This window comes from Camponotus vicinus, unplaced genomic scaffold (genome assembly GCF_025532165.1).
Source record: "Camponotus vicinus isolate PSW18456_S1 unplaced genomic scaffold, iyCamVici1.0 SCAF_6, whole genome shotgun sequence".
In the NCBI taxonomy this organism is placed as follows: domain Eukaryota; kingdom Metazoa; phylum Arthropoda; class Insecta; order Hymenoptera; family Formicidae; genus Camponotus; species Camponotus vicinus.
In genome coordinates, this window is record NW_028141978.1 from 11,652,555 (window position 1) to 11,678,307 (window position 25,753).

General features: G+C 25.8%; 1 protein-coding gene across 1 annotated transcript; it reads left to right on the forward strand.

Moving 5' to 3' along the window:
• The first annotated feature begins 9,087 nt into the window (after positions 1-9,087).
• Positions 9,088-24,319, forward strand: LOC145972905 (aminopeptidase N-like). Its single transcript, XM_083101949.1, has 13 exons — positions 9,088-9,162; positions 9,285-9,774; positions 11,219-11,659; positions 13,322-13,502; positions 15,069-15,207; positions 16,035-16,116; positions 16,597-16,874; positions 18,147-18,427; positions 20,171-20,361; positions 20,565-20,903; positions 20,988-21,057; positions 21,164-21,274; positions 24,152-24,319. Exons 2-13 carry the CDS (start codon positions 9,305-9,307, stop codon positions 24,290-24,292), a joined length of 2,724 nt encoding a protein of 907 aa, XP_082958075.1. The 5' UTR covers positions 9,088-9,162; positions 9,285-9,304; the 3' UTR covers positions 24,293-24,319.
• The last annotated feature ends 1,434 nt before the right edge of the window (positions 24,320-25,753 follow it).

The following is a 25,753-nucleotide window of genomic DNA, read 5'->3' on the forward strand; positions in this document are numbered from 1 at the left end:
TATAAACTTTTAAAAATATGATAAATAAAAAAATTTCTATTTTTTTATACATGAAATATTTAAATATATATGTTAATTTGAAATGTTTTATAAAACATAAAAGTATCTGAAAATATTAATTAATAAAAAATTTTATAAATGTTTTAATTATTTTAAAATAAAATGGAATATTTTTTATAAGTATATGTATTATATATGTTACAATTTAAAATCACTGTTAAATCACAATCAAAGAAATAAAACGAAACGAGAAATATGTATATTTTGAATATATATATTATTGATAAATAATTTATATATTGTTGCGTCCGCGGAACGCGGTATATATCGAACGCGATATATATCGAACGCGCGCGACACAATCGGCAAAATACATAACATACGCTGACGCTCGTGCACTCGTAAATAATAACGCGATTTAAGGTGCACAAGAATTTTAATAAATCGCGAGTAACATACAAGAATTCAGAATAATCGTAAAACGAATCACAGATAGACGCGCGTCTGCACAGCTTGACAGCTGGGCTCAGACTCTCTGACAATCGTTGTTTATAACAACATCTTGACAACGCGCGCGAAAATGATCTTCTTCCGTCGACGTACTTCCCGCCGAAAGAATTCAACATGTGGCGAATACATCCAGGGGGATGGGACGCGGGGACGTAACAATATAATAAATAATGAATGTGATAAATAATTAAAATATTAATGACTTACATCATATCTTATTGATCCATCCATTTCCAAGACCTCCTTTTTTTCTTTTGTTTTCTTCACTTTTTCCTTGTGGCAGTCCAATCCTCGTTGCACTTATTTGAATTCTTCGTTGCACTTACACTCATTTACGAAAAGTTTCTCGTTGTACTTGCAATTGTGTTTAGAGAAAGAATTTGATAATATATGGAACGTCTCACATCACTACTTCACCGCTCAAGAGCCACTGAGCGAATGATCGTAAGACAGAAACATTATCGTGGTACTGTGTATATCGCCAAGGTTGACTATGTAAAGGAAGAATTTGATAATATATGAAACATCACTACTTCACTGCTCAAGAGCCACTAAGCGAATGATCGTAAATCAAAACCTTTACCGCGATACTGTTTATATCGCCAAGGTTGACTATGTAAAGGAAGAATTTGATAATATATGAAACGTCATTACTTTACTGCTTAAGGTTACTGTGCGAATGATCGTAAATCAAAACCTTTACCGCGATACTGTTTATATCGCCAAGGTTGACTTATACTATGTTATTGTTATAATTCGTCGTTGAAATATTCTACGAGTGATTGCCGATTAAGAAAATTTAAAGCATTGGTCGAAATTTATTTAATTCTAATAAGTATCGTTAGGGTAATTATTATAATAAGCATCAATAATCGAGAGCTCATAATAAAATTAATTTCTTTATCCCCTTTTATGTAGCCCATTTTTCAATTTTTATTCGCAGTAATTAATGATTGCGATTCGATAAAGATTTATCATTGCGATACATTTTCATATCGTTTATCATAAGTTAATTAGTTTTTAATTATTAGTAATTATATCAAATTATGTTTCGATACTAATCGTAATCGTGTTTAGAAAAAAAATTCGACAATATGCGAAGCGTTTCGTACCACTACTTCATCGCTCGAGTGTTACCGTGCGAATGATAATAAAGCCGTAACATATTAATAATAGCGCGCTATTGTTTATATTGCCAAAGTCGAACACCGTGTTATCGATAATTCGTTGCCGAAATATTTTACGTACTATAACATGTACTGTTATACATGAAAATATTAAATTGTAGAAGTTTTTCAAATTATAGATTAATTAAACGATTATTTATTAAACAATTAATTAACATACGAAGCATTTCCCATCGTTACTTTACTGCTCGAATGTCACCGAACAAATGATAGCAAAACCGTAACGTACAAACAATAGCACGCAAATTACATTTAGATTGTCAAGTAGAACGATAAAGAAACGGATGAAATATATTTGTGACTCTAAATATTAAAATAATAATTATTTTGTCCGTAAAAATCGCAACGATCGAAGTGATTATTTAAAATCTTGGATTTCTATAATTTAATCGATTCTCGATTAAATTGTACATTGTTTAATTAACAAGGATTGTTAAAATTTAAGGTATTGATCGAAATATAATTAATTCTAATATTGTTAATGAAATATAGTAAGCATTAATGATCGAAAGTTCATAACATAATTAAGTCTCTTATCCCCTTTTATGTATATTTTATTTCAATTTTTAATCGCGGTAATGAAACATTACGATTCGATAAAGATTTATCGTTGCGATACAGTTTCATGTCGTTAATTATTTTTTAATTAATTAATTTTTATTAATATTTAAAGCAAATTATGTTTCGATACTAATCGTAGTTGTGTTTAGTAAAAAAATTACAATATTCGAAGCGTTTCTCACCACTACTTTATTATTCGAGAGTCACCGTGCGAATGATGACAAAGCGGTAACGTATAGCGCGCTATTGTTTATATTTCATATTGCCAAAGTCGAACGCCGTTATCGATAATTCGTTGCCGAAATATTTTATATATTATAAAATATACATTTTAACGTGGAATATTAAATTATGGAAATATTTTAATTTATTGATTAAAATTGATTATTTATTAAACAATTTATCACGGAGCTAATTATTTGAATTTAAGGGGTTTCCACACTTTTGGTAAACCCTGTATATATATATATATATATATATATATATATATATATATATATATATATATATATATATATACACACATACACATATAAACACATCTGAGATATAATTTAATATAACATTTATTAATAAATAATTAATACCTATTCATCAATAATTAATATCGATATAATTTGTTTTAGACAAGGGAATTTAGACAAGTGAATAGAATTAGCGAGTACAGAAGTATGAAGCAATATGATTCAAATATTCAAAGGAAGATACAAACACGTCTTTTCGAAATCAAAAGTCAAAAGAATTACTTTCAAAATTTTGTAAGGTATCGAATATTCATTTAATAAAAGTAGTTTAATAAAAGTAACAATTGTGATGCGAATACATTTATATATCTTTCTTATAAATAGCTTTTTATAAAGATTATAGTTATCGATTTATTATTTATGCTTATGTGCATTAATAATATATAATTCAATGCACGTGCACTTACAAAGATATTTTTTGGCCTGCGTTAACCGGTATTTCCATTTCTTATTAACATGAAATAATACAAAGTGTTAATTATGTTCATAATTATAAATAATTATAATTAAATTATGTTATATTATATGAATAATTCTAATTATATAAATGAGAAAGTATCTGCAATATTTGACATTATATTATTAATGTCCATCTAAAAATGTATTATCTAATTTAAACTGTATTCTGATTTACTTTTTAAGTTGTATTAGATTTGTTCGATATTTGTAACTTTATTTGTTAATATTCATTTTAATTTTATTATCTTGAATCAAATTCTTAATATATAATAATGCATATTAATGTTTAAACAACATCTAAAATTAAAAATTTATAAAACATATTATTACAATTCTTTAATATTTGTATATATATAATAACAATTTTATATGTATATAATAAATTGTTGTTATAAATTTAATATGTATTATTAATATTTTAAATATATATTATTAATTGTTTGAAACTCATGATCTTTGTAAATTCTATATAATCTTTGATTTATAATAAATCACATGGTACAAATTTTTTTATACATCTACATGTATATTTCTCTATACTTCTTCTTACATATATTTAAAGAAATGTAACATATATATACACTCGCGCGCATTCGTGCGAATATTTACACACTCACGCACGCGCGCATGCGCGCACTGATGCACACAAATTAATTTGCGCCTACTATATAAGCAAATAGCGATATTTTTAAATAAAAAACAAATTATATAAACATGAAACATTTTTTTCTATAATTTATGACAATATTTCGCAATAATTAATGCTTTATAATGATAGAAATTATCAAATTTAATTCACTTGATGTCATATAAAAGTCACAGCTTTCTATTAGAGTGATATATGTATATTCGTGAACAGCTAGTAATGTATGTGGCTATATACTATCCGATTTCAATCCGAGTTCAATTTACGGATGTCCGTTTAAAAAACGGACGTTAATTATAAATTTATTTAATAAGTTTCTCTTTTCTGAAGCATCATAAAATATAAATAACTCACGACATTTAAATTATTTGTCATCAAGGAATATTATATGTTTGTTTAGTTCTCTTCGGTCTAAGTTTAATTCTACGTCATATATCGTACAGTAGTGTCATTTATATGGCAGTATTGTACCTAGATCAACAAAATTAAAGATAAAAAGTGGTGACATGACGACTTAAGTAACAGATTGTTAGCACATATTGTTGTAAAAAGTTCTGGGAAATCATGTAGAGTAATACGTGTAAACATTTATGCAATTTAAAATATTAAGTATCTATTTAGAAAACAAAGAAATTGATTGTGCGTAATAACTTTGCGATCAAATATTTTAGATTTTATGTTTTATAGAAGATAGGTAAGAGTAAAATATTGGTTTCGTATGTATGACCATATCTTTTATTCGTTTGAACAGCATGACATTATAATATAGTCAAGTAATTATCGTTGTCATATTTTCATCAAAGCAGGGACGCAAAAATGTATATAATCGTAGATAAAATATATGTAGGAGCTATAATTTATATTCTCTCCGCATATTATAACGTTATAACTATAGCTGCAAAAAATTAGATTGTCTATTTTGATGATTGCATATCGTGAAATATATTCTAGCGAATAAATTTTCACGTAAATGTGCTATTTAAATAACTTCTGTAAAGTACTCATTTTTACAATGAAATTTAAATGAAGAGAATGCAAACTATATAAAATCATAATTGGAATTTCATTATTATTGGATAATTTTGGAAGGCATTATTCACGAATATTTTTATTATTATATTTTTTAATTATTTTAATTATATTTTATAATATTTATATTTTATTTTTCATCATATTTATTAAATCATTTTTATTATATCATTTTTATTATATAGGGGAGACCGGGAACAATAGTAACAGCGTCATGAAAGTAACAAGCCTCCTACTAAACTACACAATATGTTGAATAATTTGTACTACATAATCAAACGCGTACGCCCCGATTTTCTTTCCTTTTAGCTAATTGTTGTAGAACGATCGTGCCGGTTGCACATGCAGGAGTGAAATTAGTGTATTTGCATTATTCACCTAAATATTTCTTATTTTAGTTTTTTTGTATCTATGCTTAATTAAAGTATATTGACGTATAAATTGACGTAATTATTTGCCGGTGCATTCTTCTAAAATGTATTCATAAGTTTTTATAGTTGATTTGGATAAGTCTTGCATCATATTTAGGTTATAATGCTTTTATTCTAAAAAATGTGTTTGAGAGCAAAAGTAACACGACACTCTGTGGACGAAAGTAACATGTTTCAATGCTCAGTGCAAGGGCTGGTTCCATAATATATGTACCAAAGGCGATTCTTATTATATATGCCATAATTGTGATTCGGAATAGATAAGAATTTCTTTTGTATAAGTAGTTATCATACAATTTTTACACTATTATTTAGAATTAAACCGTTATTTAGACTTAAAGAAGTACAAAACTGGTGTGATATTAAGTATAATTATTTTATGATATTACTTATAATTATTTTGGTTAACAAAGATTATTTCTTTTAAGTTTTTCAAAGATGACAAAAATAAATATTTATTTTATTTTTTATTTTAATATAATATAATACAAATTTATAATAAAAGTTATCTTGCTTAATAAAAGATTATAATAAATGTTGCCTTAAATTGAAAAAAGTCATATTTATTCCATTTTCCCGAAAATAAGAACTGGTACATTTATCCCCAGACTATGTTACTTTCGTCCCAGGCACCCCAGGATAAAAGTAACAATCAACGTATTTGCGAGAAGCTATAGTACCTCTTTAAATATCTATCATTTGAGATTGAAACATAGGTATAATAAAAGAACAATAAATGGAGTATTTTAACATATAATCTTTTTTGTTATATCTCTAATTAATTAGTGACTTATAATACAAAAAGTGTTACTTTTGTCCCCGGACTGCCCTATCCTGTGTACAAATTTAGAAGTCCAAGAAACGTGAATATAATAGAATAGTGTGTCCGATGGAATCAGGCATAATTGATACATATGCAAAGGAAACAAAACTCATCGATATGTTAAAATTTATCTCGTGCCTATCTCCGCGCTAGCAGAAACCTTCGGCTTTTTGCTTCGGTCCACTTACTAGTCTTCCAAAGATGAATTCATGATCTTGCGAGGGCTGGTACGTCTCTAGGAGAAATTATTTCCGACCCTTATCTCCCGCGATGCCGGCGACACCTAATGAATGTCAATGAAAAAAGACATTGTTCGTATGGCAGAGATCAATTAGGAAAATGTAGAATGTTACGTACTTGAATAATTAATGGCGGAATTAATACATATCTTTTTTTGCTTTGCTATGATATTTGTAAACCTCAGCTTCCTCCTTTCGCGGCGAAAGGAAAAATAATTCATCCGTCCGCTAAAGATAACGATGGAATAAAGATGCTCCAAATGCGCGTAGAAAATGTAAAAATAGAGATCGGAGGAAAGCACTCTTCTATAAGAACACTCTCCATATTATTAAATTCGAGAAATAAGTTCTGAAAAATTTGATGATAGTGTATAAAACACATTTAATTCCTTCCAAGAGATCTTATATTGATGAATGAAAGATATTTTCTAAGCAAAATTAAATATTACAGTAATTTCTTCCTGTTCTCGAATTCTCTCTGTTCGAATATTGGAGTCAAGAACACAAATGCGGAGCATATTAGAAGTGTAATTAGGTATAATAAGTGTCATTATTTAAGCACGAGCAATTGTGCTTGAAATACTTTTGATATTCTATATATATAAATCAGCTAAAAAGCGTTTCTTCATATAAAGAGCTGTATCCTGTGGGCGTAAACGCGTCGCATGTTTGCTCGCGCAAATGTATGTGCGATCTATAAGCTGCGAAGACATGAAAGTAAGAATCCAGTATTACTCTATCCATGTTCCACTAAACTTGATCCAGTCTTTGTCCCATGATCTGGCATCTATAACTTCGCATATATTTGCATCATTTCACCTCCTCCTTTATCGAAGTCCACCTAGCGGACATAAGCTGTCATAAGAGTTACCTGCATTCAGCACAAATAACGTGACATATTTCTTAACTAGGTCAAATTTGTTCCGGAGATAATATAATAGATGGAAGTCTTATTTCGTCACGGTCACAATCGTGCTGAAAAGTTATGTAACATTTCCGTTTAACATTTAAATTTACTTGGAGTTAATAATATTTATCGCTTCTAATTAGATTTTTTTGCTGGTATAATTTTATTAATAATTCTGATAAATATTCATCTTTACTTCCCCAATACTGATTTTGATCTTGACATGTGTTGTCAATATCATGTCCCTGAGTAATATACGAAATAAAATGCGTTTTAATTTCTTAGGGTTTTAATTATACTGGGTAGGATTTTAATTATTCTGCAATGATACTTGATGCGTTTGTATTATAAGAATACTTTACGCATGATTACAGATTTTCTTATCGTTCTGCAAATCTGAGATATTTAAATTGTACTATTAATTATGCAAATGAGAGAAAGTTATTTTTTAATACGTAGATTAATATGTTTTGTTAATATTACAAAAACAAGCTGAATTCTGAATTATTAATACAGTAACAATACAGTAATTAATATAATAACTATAAAATTACATCTTAATATTTATTTATTTTAACATCTCTTAAGTTTTTTATTATATTAATAATATATATCAATATACGTATATTAGTATTGCATTAATTATTACTTGCTAATACACATAAATAAATACATAATACACTAAATTAATATATGTATATCAATTGTATAATAATAAATATCATATTAATGTGTAATATGTGAGTTAATAGTGGATAATATTACAGTATAGATTATAACTTTAATATAATGTAAAATAATTACGAATGTTGTATATAATAAAATATTATATGTGTAATTAATATTATAAAATATTGTACATATAATTAATATTTAAATATATTTGTATATAAATATTAACAAATTGGTGCGTTATATTAACATATGTTATTAATATTTTAAATCCTATAAAAAGTATTCTTTACGAATGTGTTTTATTAATGTACCATTAATATTTTTAATTTAATAATAAATGACATGGCATAATTCTTGGAGCACGCTATCTCTATAATATTTTTATTCCACATTATAAAAAAAACCTTTCTTAATTTTAATTTAAAAATCTGCTTCGTTATGAGAAAAACACGATTATTGATTTGATCGATTTGAGAGATTTCCCGTTGTTTTTTCATATATCCACGATATAAATTTGAATGAATGAACAAAAACCTAAAAAATAATAGTTATTCATTATATTCTCTTATATACAATACTGTAATATTATACTCTATCGTTAATAAGTTACATTTTTTCATTAACTTGCTCAAAAATAACTTACCGATACACTCTCGTAATAATATAGTATATAAAATTTCATTTGAATGTATATTGTAAATTATAAAAATTCTCAAATTTTTGGTAAAGGAATATACTACTTTTAAATAGTATAAAAGAATTCAAATATATATATTTACAGATATTTTTGCATTCTACGTAACGGTAGCCTCTTTTGCTTTAGACCAACGCGAAATAGACGATTCTGCCATCTTATGGCGTTCGATCGCTAGCACGAATTTGGATTGGGAAAAACGGCACCGTGCTTTGCTATCACATACCGTTTCTCGATCGAAACGTCTGTTAACGACCTCAGAAGTTGTGTGTTTACATATCACATACACATTTATTGTAATATGGCCAAGTGTTGTTAGTCTTTGGAAGTTTCTCGAAATAATAAGACATTATAACTACGCATACATATTTTTCATGTTACAGTGATGATAGTGGATAAAACATTGATTTATTGCAGCTAATTCTTATAAGAGGACATACATTCGCATACATTTTGCGATATATCTCAATATACAGAGTAAGTCGTTAATTAAAATTAAGTACATCTATATGTTTGTTTTATTTCCATTAAACTATTACTAGAGACAACGTTGTATTTAATTTGTCCGTTTGTTCTTTCCAATAAGAATGTTTTTACAGATATCTAAGAAAGTAGTATCATGTTTGTAAAACGATTATTATGTAGCAGTTTAATAATCATCGCATCGGTCTTTTCATACGATTACTGGATAACTAAACTATCCGAAGAAGACATATACAGGCAATCATTCTATATATTAGCGAAACAATATGATATCATTCTTACATCATATGTTAAAGAGGAAGCTTTTGTCGGCAACTGTAATATAAGTATTAGGATAACACAATCAATTCGAAGAATACAGTTGTATTTAGACATAAAACGTATTATTGATACAACAGTGATTGATGATCCAATAAAATTTACTCCTGATGGAAATAAGATTGTTTATGAACCGGTAAAACCGGCTTTTTATGATAATAGGAGGAACATTACCGAATATGTATTCCTGGATTATCTATTGAAGGGGGATTATATCATACAATTAAACTATAATATAACTGATGATATAGGCCTAAAAAAGTTTTATAAAAGAAATGAAGGACAATGGTAAGTAACTGTTAAAATATTAAATATGTAGTAATTACAGGATGACACAATCCTGATACAACATTCTATTTATTAAAAAATGTTTTCTAAGAAAAGACATTTATATAAACATGTGCCTATCTGAAAAGTTTTCGTTCCTAATTATATATTACTTAAGATCTTATTGTTAGTAACAAATTTTGCAATTTATTATTATTATTATTATTATTAAAATGAATGTAAACTGCAAATAAAAATCAATTTAATTAAATCAGCAATAATGCACGTCTTATACAACATTTTATCATCAACAGTCGGATGAATTCAAATATTCCGGTAGTGTTTTGAATTGTTTTCAAAATCTAAATAATACAATTCTGAAAGATTTATGTTTTCAGAACTTGCTTATTTGAAATTCAAAATTTTGGCAAATATTTCATTTTTATACTAATACCAAACTTTAGGAAATCATTATTAATATTTAATGAAGCCTATTACCGAGGCGTTTATAACATAAAATTAATCTATAATATAGCTGATGACACAGATCTAAAAAATTGTTATAAAAGTTATAATAATTCGGAACGAAAACATTTCCAGACACATGAGTTTCCTATGAATTATTTGTGATGAAATTTATATGAATTTTTTTGTTCATATATATATATTTCATAGAAGTCACTAACAAACTTTGATTAGATCATGAACACTTACTCAATTTTCATAAACACTTTATATATAAAATTAAATATAAATATATAATATTAAGTATACATATAAGCTATATTTATGTTGTTTCATGTATTTAAACATGCACATACACGCACACATAGTACTATTCGGAAATTATTTTCGCTATAATATGCGAATAACTAAAAATATATATATGTGATTCATTTAACAAATTATCACTAAAATATGAAGTTTTTTAACATGTATAAAATTATGTATGGAATGGTTAAATAATATATCAATGTCAATAATCACAATATATTAATTAAAATCAATTAAAAGAAGTCATTATTCTAATATTGTGTAATATAAAATTTATTTTAATTTTATTGAACGAAATTATTTTTTATTTTAATTTTATTGAAATTTATAATTTTAATTTTATTGAAATATATTATTTATAATTTTGATACTAAAATATTAACTATTAAATATTAACTATTCATTTTGTACCTGTATATTCTAAAGTAAACATCTCATGACCATTACGTTTTACTAATGTCAAAATACTATCAAAATTATTAGATTACATAATGTTATACAAGATATAGAACAAAAGAGTAAAAAGAACTCTATGCCATAATTTTCTATATATATTATTCTTATATATAAATTGCATCCGTACATTTTCTCTTTATTCAATTTTTAATATTTCTATGTAATTGTCGAAAATTTATTATCATTAATTCATATTTCTAAATGTGGTTAATTCATATTTCTAAATGTGTGATAGGTTGGCAACATATGTCGATACTATTGGGATCCAACATATGATTCCACATTTGCCCGAATCTATTTACATTTCACATAATATTATTATGAAACATCATCAAAATTATAGAGTTTTATCAAATATGCCGATACAAAAAATAGAAATAAATGATAAAAACATGACAATGACTCATTTTTATACGTATGTAATGCCTAAATATTTTATATTTTTGGCTAATCGGACTAATATATCTTTTATGCCTGGTCCAAATCAAAGTATAGTCAGTGTTGATATGTGGTGTGGAATGCACTGCGCATTTGCACACAAAATTGTTCAAAATATAACTCTATACTTGTTTGATAAATGGAAACGCCTGAATAAAACTTGGCAAATAAATCATGTTGCAATTCCGGATTTTCCGGAAAACGAAAGCATCATAAATTTGGGCGTTGTTATTTATAGGTAATTATATAATTAATAAACATTAATATATTTCGAAAGATGAAAAAAGGATAATAATTCTTGGTATCTAAAATTATTTACATATCTTTTGTTTATTTTTAAATATCATTTGAATATATTTTAAAAAATAAATAAAATTGTGGGACAATGAGAGAAACATATCTAAATATTTATTATATCCTTAATCTGTATCAATTTACGATAAACAATATTAAAATATTATATACATATATATATATATATATATATATATATATATATATTATAATCGCAAAATTAAAAATTATAAATTGAAAATTGAAACATAAAATTAAATAACGTATTATATTCAAGTCTTCATATTCCTTATCGATCAAAATTTACAAAACTTTATATATATATATATATATATATATATATATATATACATACAGGGTGTCCCATTTTAACTTGGACAGTAAAATATCTTAAAAACTAAGCCTAGCAAACAAAAATGTTTCAGACAAAAGTTGTATGGTTTCGAGGGGGCCATAAGATGGTACCATTGGTTTGACCTTGAAGAGTCATTTGAAGGTCAGGTGAAGGTCACTTCAATTTTTTTAAACGGAACACTCTATATATTTTTGCACATGCTTGTAGCTTATCTCGAGAGCTTTCCAAAACACTATAATTAAGTACCTTCTCGTTAAGTACTTTTTGAATTATGAGGCTTGAAATAATTTCTTAATTTTACATAAACCGTAAAATATCTTGTAAAATATTCATTTTTCGATTATCTTACCTTAATACTTTTATGTACAAAATAATGAGAGGAATCAATTGGTGTAAAGAAAACACATAGTTGTTTTTAAGAAAAAATATGGAATTGTTAATTGCAAATTACATATTTTTTCTTCAAAACAACTATGTGTTTTCTTTACACCAATTGATTCCTCTCATTATTTTGTACGTAAAAGTATTAAGGTAAGATAATCGAAAAATGAATATTTTACAAGATATTTTACGGTTTATGTAAAATTAAGAAATTATTTCAAGCCTCATAACTCAAAAAGTACTTAACGAAAAGGTACTTAATTATAATGTTTTGGAAAGCTCTCGAGATAAGCTACAAGAATGTGCAATGACAAATAGTAGGTTCCACTTAAGAAATTGAAGGTGACCTTCATGTGACCTTCAAATAACTCTTCAAGGTCAAACCAATGGTACCATCTTATGGCCCCCTCGAAACCATACAACTTTTGTCTGAAACATTTTTGTTTGCTGGGCTTAGTTTTTGAGATATTTTACTGTCCAAGTTAAAATGGGACACCCTGTATATATATATATATATATATATATATATATATATATATATATATATATATACAGGGTGTCCCATTTTAACTTGGACAGTAAAATATCTCAAAAACTAAGCCCAGCAAATATATATATATATATATATATATATATATATATATATATATATATATATATATATATGTATATATATATATTGGAAGCATTACATATATATTAAGTATCGCATTATTTTGTGATGAGTCATTCATACGCGCAGACATTATAAAACGTTAATATATAATTAATATGTTAATTTATAGAATTATTTAATTATATTAAATTTGCAAGCACAAAATATTTTCAACAGTAATAAGCTTTCTATAAAACATTTTCTTAAATTTTCAGAGAAGCAGATGTTACCTACATTGAGAATGTCGATTCTGTTGCGACTAAAATCAAAGTTGCTAACTTCATAGCCCATAAAGTAGTACAGGAATGTCTTTATTATGAAAATCCACTTTGGCCGTTATCCTCTTTGTTAAATGAGGCTATTGTCGCATTTCTTGGATTATATGTCACCAATCAGGTTATTTTAAGCATTCTTTAGCGCAGAACTTGCTCACTAGCAAACAATATGATATATATATATACACACACACACACATATATATATATATATATATCTCATATTGTTTGCAAGTGAGCAAGGTTTGCGTTAAACATATATATATATATATATATATATATATATATATATATATATATGTGGTAGATATTTACCTTTACACAGTCACCCTCAAATTAGTCGACCTTGACATATATTGTCAAGGTCACTGTCCTGAATAACATCCATAAGGTTTTAGGCGTTACTCGTTGTTTATTAAAAAGTTATAAACAAAAGAAGTTTATAAATTCATTAATACATTTATCGAAAGAAAAGTCAATTGTTACATAATTTCACATAGATTTGTAACTTTCTATGCAAAGAGAAGTGTATGAATTTACTACAATTTAATACAATTGAAAAATATCACAAATGTATGTATACACACACACACACGCTGGGGCTGCAAGGGGGGTCCTTCGGCCCCTCCACCCGCAACCACCCCGCCGGTAGGCAAGGTGGACCTCGCTTTACAATATACAGCATATATCCATTGTGATTGAACTCTTCGCAATGCGTCCCCTACCGGCAGGGTGGCTGCGGAAGGGTGGGCCGAAGGCCCCCCTTGCACCCCCACCCCGTGTGTGTGTGTGTGTGTGTGTGTACACATACATTTGTAATATTTTTTAATTGTATTAAATTGTATTAAATTCTATATAAATTTAAATTGTTTCTTTTACAATGTCATCCTCAATTATAATCGATATATATGCAAAGGTCAAAAAAATTGAGATGTTCTTCAATATGTTTATTCCTTTATAAATTTTAATACGACAGGTCTATTATTGAACATGATGTCCAAAAATTCTGTGAATCTTATAAAGCTTCTTTTGTTTATAACTTTTTAATAAACAACGAGCGACGCCTAAAACCTTTTGGATGTTACTCAGTGCAGTGACCTTGACAATATATGTCAAGGTCAAGTCATTTGGGGCTGGCTGTGTAAAGGTAAATATTTACCATTATAGCGTGTAATTTTTTTTATAAATCAGAATATTAGACGAAGATTCTATATTTACAAAGAAAAGTGAGTTTTTTAAAAATGCTAATTTTCAAGTAAATCTGCAACATACATGGATAATACAATGAAAATATTTTTACATTTTTATGTTTCTTTTATTTTGTGTGTGTGTCAAAGTCACTATGTTACATTTGTCCGACTTTAAATTATTATATAAAAAAAAAGAAAAATTATCATTCAAATTCCACATAATATATGTATACATATAGAAATTGTGTAATAAGATAATTTTGCTATATAATATATTTTAATAATTCTAAAAATATTAATTTTAAATTTATATGTCGAATAATCATTTTTGTTATTAATATATTATAATTTTAAATTATTTATTCTATATTTTAAGAGTATAAGAGTATAACAGATTTTTTTACATACACGTAGAAAGTAACAGCCCTAATGCATATTGCTATTGTGTGTTAAATCTAATATTAATTAAGTAAATACACTTAAACTATTTTCTATAGGCTCTCCCAAGTACCCGGATGATGAACTTGTTTGTGATACAAATTCAACACGAATCCCTTCATTTCGATACTGAATATAATACATCACTTTATAATACATCATTCAACATTTCTTTTGAACATTACCGTTACATTAAAGGTATGATAATATAAATAAAAATTGACTATGAGTAAAAAAAATTTTTGAAAATAAATGCTTAAAAAACAAATAGAATAACTGATAAAAATTTTAATTTTATATATAATCTCTTCATTATACACATGCACACATATATACATACATAATGAAGCTGTAGTATATAAAATTATATATAAAATATATTACATATACAGGATGTTTCTTTTTAAGTGATACAGTCGATTATTTCGCGAACCGATGATTTTTGAAAAATTTTTCGAACGAAAGTTGCATAGTTTGAAGGGGTACACATGATGGAAATATGGACTTGACTTTGTCAAAGTCAGGGTCATTAATACTTTTTTACATGAAAATCTCTATTTTCTTATTACATATTCTTGTAGATTACCTCGAGTACTTTTCAAGTTATATCTTAATTTTACATAAGCTATAAAATATCTAGTAAAATATTCATTTTTCGATTATCTTACCTTAATACTTTTATGTACTAAATAATGAGACGAATTAATTGATGTAAAGAAAAAACATAGTTGTTTTTAAGAAAAAATATGTAATTGTCAATTGCAAATTAATGTGTTCAATATCAGTTTGCTTAAGAAAAGTATTAATATTATCAAACTTTAACTTGTTATATCTTTTAAACCAATGTCGCCTCTCATTTACTTTTTTGCGCGGAATTACTCAGGACAACTTTCTCTGTAACATATTCAAATGATGATAAAATCGGTGATGTGTAACGTTTTATGCACTTTTACCATAATTATTAATTATTATTTGCCATAACTATTATCTTATTCATAATTCTGATGTAAATTATATAATTATAGTATTCAGTGTATTGCGTACATTACAAGACATGATTACTGAAGAGATATTTTGGCAGAGTATCCGTATATATGTAAAGGACAAGTAAGTAATACACTATACCACTATAATTACTATTTTTATTTAAATTAAATTAATTTTATTTTTATTTAAACTTACATCGTTTCTTTCATACTTTATTATCTTTATTATTACCATTTACAATTCTTTTTACCTTCAATGTCATTAAATATTCAAGATATATTTTCAATTTACATATACACTTATCTTTTAAAAGTAATCAAGTTTGGCCATTCCTTTTAAATTATAATTTAAACTGTAGCATCAAATTTATATAAAAACTATAAATCATATGATTAATTATGTAATTAATTATATACTTAATTAAATTAAACATATAAGATAATTAACAATTTTATATTGTGATAATTATATATATATATATATATATATATATATATATATATATATGTATATATATATATACATATATATATATATTTGCTTATAATATTTGCTTTCGTTAACACATCAATAAATTTTGCATAAATTTTATAACTTTAGCAAGCCAACTTTTAACTATTTTGGTGAAGTTATGAAGAACCTTTCGTCCATTCAAATGTCTAGAGACAATTTACTTCGTATAGAGAAGCTAATTAAGTCTCCAACAAAACGAAAATATTGTTTTGTAGCGATAATAATACGAGATTATAATCAGCCTATCGGATGGCTACAAGCAAAGATGTACAAAACAAATTTAAATAAGATGGTGAATGATTACCTACATGAGTCGCATACTACGAAGTTGGGTAACTTTATAGTATTTAATCTACAACAAACTGGTAAGTTTGCAATAAATTTATTACATTTTATAGTGTTTATCATACATACACATTGGAGAGAAAGATTTATATTATTAAAAATATTATTCATTATATTATGTATTATATACATTACATTTATTATACATCATATGTATATACATATATACATTATACTGGGTGTTAAAAAGTCTGGACACGGTCGAATATCTCGATAAGGAAGAGTTTTACTAGAAAGTGTTTCCGACAAAAGTTGTATGGCTTCGAAAGGAACATAAGATGGTACCATTGGTTCGACCTCGAAGAGTTATTTGAAGGTCACCCCTCAATTTCTTAAATGAAACACTATATTTTTTATTGCATATTCTTGTAGCTTATCTCGAGGGCTTTCCAAAACACTGTAATAAAATATTTTTCCCTCAAGTACTTTTTGAGTTATAAGGCTTGAAACCATTTCTTAATTTTACATAAACCGTAAAATATCTTGTAAAATATTCATTTTTCGATTATCTTACCTTAATACTTTTATGTACAAAATAATGAGATAAATCAATTGGTGTAAAGAAAACACATAGTTGTTACGAAGAAAAAATATGTAATTTGCAATTAACAATTACATATTTTTTCTTCGAAACAACTATGTGTTTTCTTTACACCAATTGATTTCTTTCATTATTTTGTACATAAAAATATTAAGGTAAGATAATCGAAAAATGAATGTTTTACAAGATATTTTACGGTTTATGTAAAATTAAGAAATAGTTTCAAGCCTTATAACTCAAAAAGTACTTGAAGGAAAAATATTTTATTATAGTGTTTTGGAAAGCCCTCGAGATAAGCTACAAGAATATGCAATAAAAAATATAGTGTTTCATTTAAGAAATTGAAGGTGACCTTCATGTGACCTTCAAATAACTCTTCGAGGTCAAACCAATGGTACCATATTATGTTCCTTCCGAAGCCATACAACTTTTGTTCAAAACAAAACTTTGTTCAAACTTTCTAGTAAAACTCTTCCTTATCGAGATATTCGACCGTGTCCAGACTTTTTTAACACCCAGTATATACATACATACATATGTACAATTATTAGAAGTATTCAATTTTCATGCAAAATGATTTTATATCTAATATAATATACAATTTGCATTTCCATTTATGTTCACTTTATGATACATTTTTGATCTCTGTTAATGTACAAAAGTATAAGTACATAAATATAAACAGATACTTGTACTGATAAACCCTTTGAAAGAATTATATATATATATATATAATTTATTTATTTTACAGGATATTATCGAGTCAATTACGATATCGAGAACTGGCGAAGAATTGCAAGTTATCTAAATTCTAAAAATTATAGGAAAATGCATGTTTTGAATCGTGCCCAAATTATCGACGACGCTTTCCACTTAATAATAACAAACCAACTTAATTCCACTGTATTCTGGAATATTACAAAATATCTATCACAAGAAACAGACTACGTGGCATGGTATCCTATGTTCAAAGCATTAGAATATCTGTCCAATATCTTTCTATTTCAGGAACCAATATATTTTAATATCAAGGTAATAACACATATTATAAACGATGTCAATAGTGATGTCTTAAACATACTAAAAACATGTTACTTATTGCACATATTAATATTGTGTGCATTTATAACAATAATTATTAAGTACTTTTCAAAAAGATACATACAATAAAATACATGTAGCTAGAAAAAATTTGATTAGGTATTTTAAATATACATATTTTGAATGAAAGATAAGTATATTTGTAAATTAATATTCGAATAGTGTATGTACTAATATTATAAAAAATTGGAGAGGAAAAGGGAGAAAAATTTGAAAATTGTTATCATTTTTAATCACAGCATGATATTTATAATGACGATTTAAATATCATTAATTTTGAGATAGAAAGTTAGCAGGAAACATATATATTAATTATCTGTGTGTTTAATACTCAAACAGTGAATAAGTTTTTAAATTATATTATAGATATAATGTCTACATTTATGTCTACATGTCTACAATATATGCATGTATACACTTCTGTATGTTTATTTTGTGATATGAACATGTATTAAGGTTGTGTGAATGTGCACGCAAGAAAAATTCAAATTTGTGTATAAATACGTATATATAAGTATAGCTATATAATAGATATCTTTATAAAAAGAATTCAGAGCTGTTTACAAAGACAGAATGTTCTTAATATACAGGGTGACCCATTTTAACTTAGGCAGCCAAATAACTCGAAAAATAAGCAAGATAGAGAAAAATGTTTTAGACAAAAGTTGTATGGTTTCGAGGGGGCCATAAGATGGTATCATTGGTTTGACCTTGAAGAGTCATTTGAAGGTCACGTGAAGGTCACTTCAATTTTTTTAAATGGAATACCCTATATATTTTTGTACATTCTTGTAGCTTATTTCGAGAGCTTTCCAAAACACTATAATTAAGTACCTTTCCGTTAAGTACTTTTTGAGTTATGATGCTTGAAATAATTTCTTAATTTTACATAAACCGTAAAATATCTTGTAAAATATTCATTTTTCGATTATCTTACCTTAATACTTTTATGTACAAAATAATGAGAGGAATCAATTGGTGTAAAGAAAACACATAGTTGTTTTTAAGAAAAAATATGGAATTGTTAATTGCAAATTACATATTTTTTCTTCGAAACAACTATGTGTTTTCTTTACACCAATTGATTCCTCTCATTATTTTGTACATAAAACTATTAAGGTAAGGTAATCGAAAAATGAATATTTTACAAGATATTTTACGGTTTATGTAAAATTAAGAAATTATTTCAAGCCTCATAACTCAAAAAGTACTTAACGAAAATGTACTTAATTATAGTGTTTTGGAAAGCTCTCGAGATGAGCTACAAGAATGTACAAAAATATATAGGATGTTCCATTTAAAAAAATTGAAGTGACCTTCACGTGACCTTCAAATGACTCTTCAAGGTCAAACCAATGATACCATCTTATGGCCCCCTCGAAACCATACAACTTTTGTCTAAAACATTTTTCTCTATCTTGCTTATTTTTCGAGTTATTTGGCTGCCTAAGTTAAAATGGGTCACCCTGTATAAACCTTCTTAATATGTAAAATACAATTGCGCAAGATACCTTTCTATATAGTAAAATATAATGCAAGAATCGAAAAATATAAAATTTATATCAAGTAACAATATAAATACATATAACTATATATATATATATATATATATATATATATATATATATATATATATATATATATATATATATACATTTATATTTATATGTTTAGGAGAAAATGCTAAATTTACTATACAATTTGCTTGATAAACTTGAATACGATGAAGTTTCTAATGAAGACGATCTTACAAAGAGTTTAAGAATGGAGGCTGCGAAATGGGCATGTAATCTTGATGGTCGCATATGCATAGAAAAAGCCCAACATAACTTAAATCGACATCTCGCAGATCCCGATAAAAATACGTAATTTTTCTTGTATATTCCCGATTATTTTAATTTAAATGTTTTGTAGATACATGTGCAATGTTTATTACATTATTTGCTCAAAATTTAAATTTATTAGATTATGTTATGAAATTATAATTTGTTAAATTATTTGATCAAAATGTAAGATTAATATGTGCAAAACTTTTATATCAGAATTTGTATTTTGTTAAATCTCGTAGGCTTTTGCCATGGTGGAAAGAATGGACATACTGTCAAGGTTTAAAAGTATTGTACTATTCTCTTAGCAATGAAGATTCTCCTTGGTGGGGAGTATATCGTCTGGGAAAAGAAAAATTTAAAACTAAACGTTTAAAATATCTGTCTTGCCCTGAGGATTCACAATTTATCAAAGACTATTTAAATCTAATAAAAAATGATAGTACAACATCAATTATGTTTTTAAAAGATTTTTCCGATCAAGATTATATTAATTATTTTCTTTTTACTATCGCGAAGCATGCAAGGAATTCTGCAGTACTCAATTTCATATTACACAATCTTGAGAATATAAAACCTAAGTAATACAGTTTTCTCCGTAAATATATATCTATCATTCAACAATTTATGTGTGTATCAATAAATTTATTATTTTACTGTTACAGACAAGTCAGCAAGTATGCAACGCTTGCTGTAATTATTAATCATGTGTATTCTATGAATCAACTCAAAGAGGTAAAAATTGCATGTGCTTATATATATGTAAAATAAATAACCATCATGCAACATCAATTTATTATTAAATATTGTTGTTCAATATCATCAAAATAATCTGTTTTAGATAAACGACTTCCTAACAAATATATTTATTAGTGTATTAGAAATTGAATTAAGTGAATATAGGAAGATAACATGGTTTTCATATATGGAATGGAAAGATTTGAAAGTAGAGGTAAATTTTATGAATACCATTACTCGTTGATATTTTTTGTTTTCATACAGAATATATTAATTTAGTCACAGTATCTCAAAGCGACAAGCAAAAATTGATGTTATCTAATTTCTTTTATAAAATAACCATATTTTTATTTCTAATTTCCAAAAATATACTGTTTTTAAAATACACTTCTCAAAAAAAAAAAAAGGAGAATTTTCGTACCCTAAAAATTGGGATATTTTCAAACCGCCGAAACTCGTCGAAAAATCATCGTAGATAAAAAATTAGAAAAGCAAGCTTGAAAGCTTTAAGCTTGAAGTTTCAACTTTAATGCGCAGTTGGTGGTTTTTAAAATTTTGTTTATCTTTCTAATTTTGCGTTTTAAGAAAGAACACACTGTTTAATTCCTTAAAATTATGTATTTTTAACACGCAACTTAATTCTTGATATAAAAGGGGCCGTGGAGCTAGGACAATTATGTCAGGGATAAAGTAAAATACTCTTTGCTAATAAACTCTGTTACGATACTTTATTGGAAAACGAAACGACCCGACACTCGCGTGATTACAGTGTAATGACGAGTGCACGAAGATAAAGAGATGCGCATACCGGGGAGGATCGACAAAAGATAAAAGTCTTTAACTGAGAATCTATTAGATGTCGCCATGGGAGTCGCTACATAAGACGATATAACATTAAAAAAAAATTTTCTCGAGAAATTCACCTCAAGTTCTATAAATTACAACATTTTCCCTGCGAAAAGCTTTTTCAAAATTTTCCTCCGACTTTTTTTGTCCGAGTAATATAAATAATAAATAAGATTTTGAAAATAAACCAGCATTTTTTAGATATGATGTTGATACTCGACGAAAAATGGTCGTAGACAAAAAATAAAAACAGCATTATGATGCTTGAAATTTCATCTTTAAAGCGCTATCGTTAGTTTTTTTAATTTTTTATCTTCCTTGTTCTATGCTTTAGAAAAAACATTGTTTTGTTTATTAAAATTACGTATTTTTGACACTGCAGTTCTATAAAAAAATTTTTCTGGAAAAATTTTTTCATTATATCTAAAAAATACTGGTTTATTTTCAAAATTGTATTACTCGGTCAAAAAAATCGTAGGAAAATTAAAAAAAAAGCGTTTTGGTAAAAAGCGTTTCAGGCAAAACGTTGTAGTTTATGAAATTTTAGTTGAATTTCTCGAGAAAAATTTTTTTATCAAGTTTCGATGTGTTAAAAATATATAATTTTAAGGAACTAAACAATGTGTTCTTTTTTAAAGCGCAAAATAAGAAAGATGAAAAAATTTTTAAACATCACCAACTGTACGTTAAAGTTGAAGCTTCAAGCTTCAAAATACTTTTTTTATTTTTTGTCTACGATAATTTTTCGACGAATTTCAGCGGTTTAAAAATAGCTCAATTTTTAGGGTACAAAAAGTGTTCCCTATTTTTTTTAGTGGTGTATTATAATTTTTAGTGAATAAGAGAGTGAGAAAGAACATGGGAGCAAGCGAAAGCAAAAGAGAAAGAGAATTTCTTGAGGGGTCAGATGAGAAAAAAAGTCATTAAAAAAAAAATAAATATTAAATAATATCATTGAGATTCATATGGATAGCGATAAAGATAGACAAAATCTTAAGTGCCTAGAAGCTGTGAAAATATATGGGAATAACCCCAAGATATTGTTGTTAAAAATAAAAAAAAAAGTCTAATAAAAATAATTAGATTTATTATAGAATATTTGGTGATAATTTTAAATTCGTTGAATTGCTTGGAAATTTTAGTTATCTTAATAAAAATGGATTTGTATAAATTTTAAAAAGAGAATTTATAGCTTTGAGATGTTAAATAGCTCTTAGTTGAATAAATTTAAATATTTTTTCAATATGATTGAGAGAGTTATTAGATAATGTGATTAGCATACTCTAATGTTATATAAGTCATTTGTTAAACTAAAACTGTGATAATGGTAGGTTAACGCAACAATTAATACAAAAAATGGCCTGCTAGATATAATAATTATAATATAATAATATAATGATATTTTCTCTGTGATAGCCATAGCTCTTATAAATTTCTAATTTTATATTTAAAATCGCTAATTCTAAATTCTGTGAATTTTTATTTGTCAAAAGTTACTTACAAAATATTACTTATAAACATTCTTTGCAGACATAAGAATTGTTAAGTAAAATATGGTGCAACACTATGCACATAATGTAATAGAACGTAGTATAATAGGAGTATGATTTCATTTTCGTTTCAGCAATTTCGTCTCGATATTTTTTCATCTACGCTTTTTTATAGGGATTAGGGATTATTTATTTTAATAAAAATCTTAAGTTTAGATTTACTTCGTTATTTAGTATCACATCGAGGAAAGAAATGTATTCCATGTACAACGATTTATTTTGAAAGAAAAATTAATTTTCTCTGAAACTGAGGCACTATCATCCGCATTTCGCTTTCTCTTACTAGATAGAAAAATTTAAATTTATATTTCACATTTAGAACTTTACTAATTTCTTAAAATTCGTATCACTTTATTCAATAGCTGACAAATTTTTTACAAAGATGCGAAACCTGCATAGAAATCGACATATATTGATTTAAAATGTTTACAAACTTATAAACCCGTTTTTTCTTCGGGGTAACTAAAATTTTGATTCTGAGAAGAGAATGTAATTTTCATAATCTATAATTATTATTATTTATTCCAATTATATTTAAGATTATTATTATAAATAAAATATTCAAGATATATATATATATATATATATATATATATATATATATATATATACACGAGATAATATTTAATATAATATTTATTGATAATTGATAGTTGCTATTCAGTAATAATTAATATCGATATAATCTGTTTTAGACAAGCCAATTGAGTAGAAAGAACGAATATGTCAAAAGGATTAAGCAATATATTTTAGATATTCAAAACAAGATACAAATACGCTTTCTCGAAATCAAAAGTCAACAGGATTACTTTCAGAATTTTGTAAAATATCAATAATATCCGTATAATGAAAGTAACAATTATGACGCGAATACATCTATATATCTTTCTTATAAATAGCTTTTTATAATGTTTATGGTTATCAATTTATTATTTATGCTTATGTGCATTAATAATATATAATTAAATGCATTTACAAGGATTTATTTTATCTTGAAATTCATATTTGCACTGATGTTTTTATATCCTTATTAACATGAAGTAATGCAAAGTGTAAATTATATTTATAATTATAATATATAAATCATTATAATTAAATTATGTTACATTATAATTAAATTATGTTGTATTATATGAATAATTCTAATTATATTAAATGAGAAAGTATATGCAATATATTTAACATTATATTATTAATGTACTAAAAATGTATTATCTAATTTAAATTGTATTCTGATTTATTTTTTAAATTGTATTTGATTTGTTCTATATTTGTAACTTTATTTGTTAATTTATTTGTTAATTTTATTATCTTGAATCAAATTTTTATTATAAGTATAACATAAATATCATAATACATATTAATATTTAAATAAGATTTAAAATTAAACATTTATAACATGTTATTAAAACATGTTATAATTCTTTAATATATATATATATATATATATATATATATATATATGTATATATATATATATATTTATAACAACAATTTATCATTTATATATATATATATATATATATATATATATATATATATATATATGTATATATATATATATAAATGATAAATTGATGTTATAAATTTAATATATATTATTAATATTTTAAGTATATATTATTAATTGTTTGAAACTCATGATCTTTGTAAATTTGATATAATCTTTAATTTATAATATATATATAACTCACTCTATTTCTCTATACTTCTCCTTACATATATTTAAGGAAATGTAACATATATACGTTTGCGCGTATTCGATTGAATATTTACACACGCACGCGTGCATGTACGCGCGCACTAATGCAAACAAATAAATTTGCGCCTACTACATGAGCAAATAGCGATATTTTTGAATAAAAAAGAAATTATAATCATGAATCATTTTTTTTTCTATAATTTATAACAATATAGAAATTATCAAATTTAATTCACTTGATGTCATATAAAAGTCACTGCTTTTTGTTAGATTGCTATAATGATATATAGATTAATATGTATATTCATGAATCGCTGCATACTATCCGATTTCAATCCGAATTCAATTTACGGATATCCGTTTAAAAAACGGCGTTAATTATAAATTTATTTTATAAGTTTCTCTTTTCTGAAGCACCATAAAATATAAATAACTCACGGCATTTAAATTATTTGTCATCAAGGAATATTATATGTTTGTTTAGTTCTCTTCGGTCTAAGTTTAATTCTACGTCATATATCGTATAGTAGTGTCATTTATATGGCAGTATTGTACCTAGGTCAACAAAATTAAAGATAAAAAGTGATGACATGAC

Excerpts from the sequence above, each read along its gene's own strand:
- LOC145972905 (XM_083101949.1), top strand. The coding sequence starts at position 9,305 with ATGTTTGTAAAACGATTATTATGTAGCAGTTTAATAATCATCGCATCG. Across the intron at positions 13,503-15,068 it reads GATTATATGTCACCAATCAG|GCTCTCCCAAGTACCCGGAT; the intron begins GTTATTTTAAGC and ends TATTTTCTATAG. Across the intron at positions 15,208-16,034 it reads ACATTACCGTTACATTAAAG|TATTCAGTGTATTGCGTACA; the intron begins GTATGATAATAT and ends ATATAATTATAG.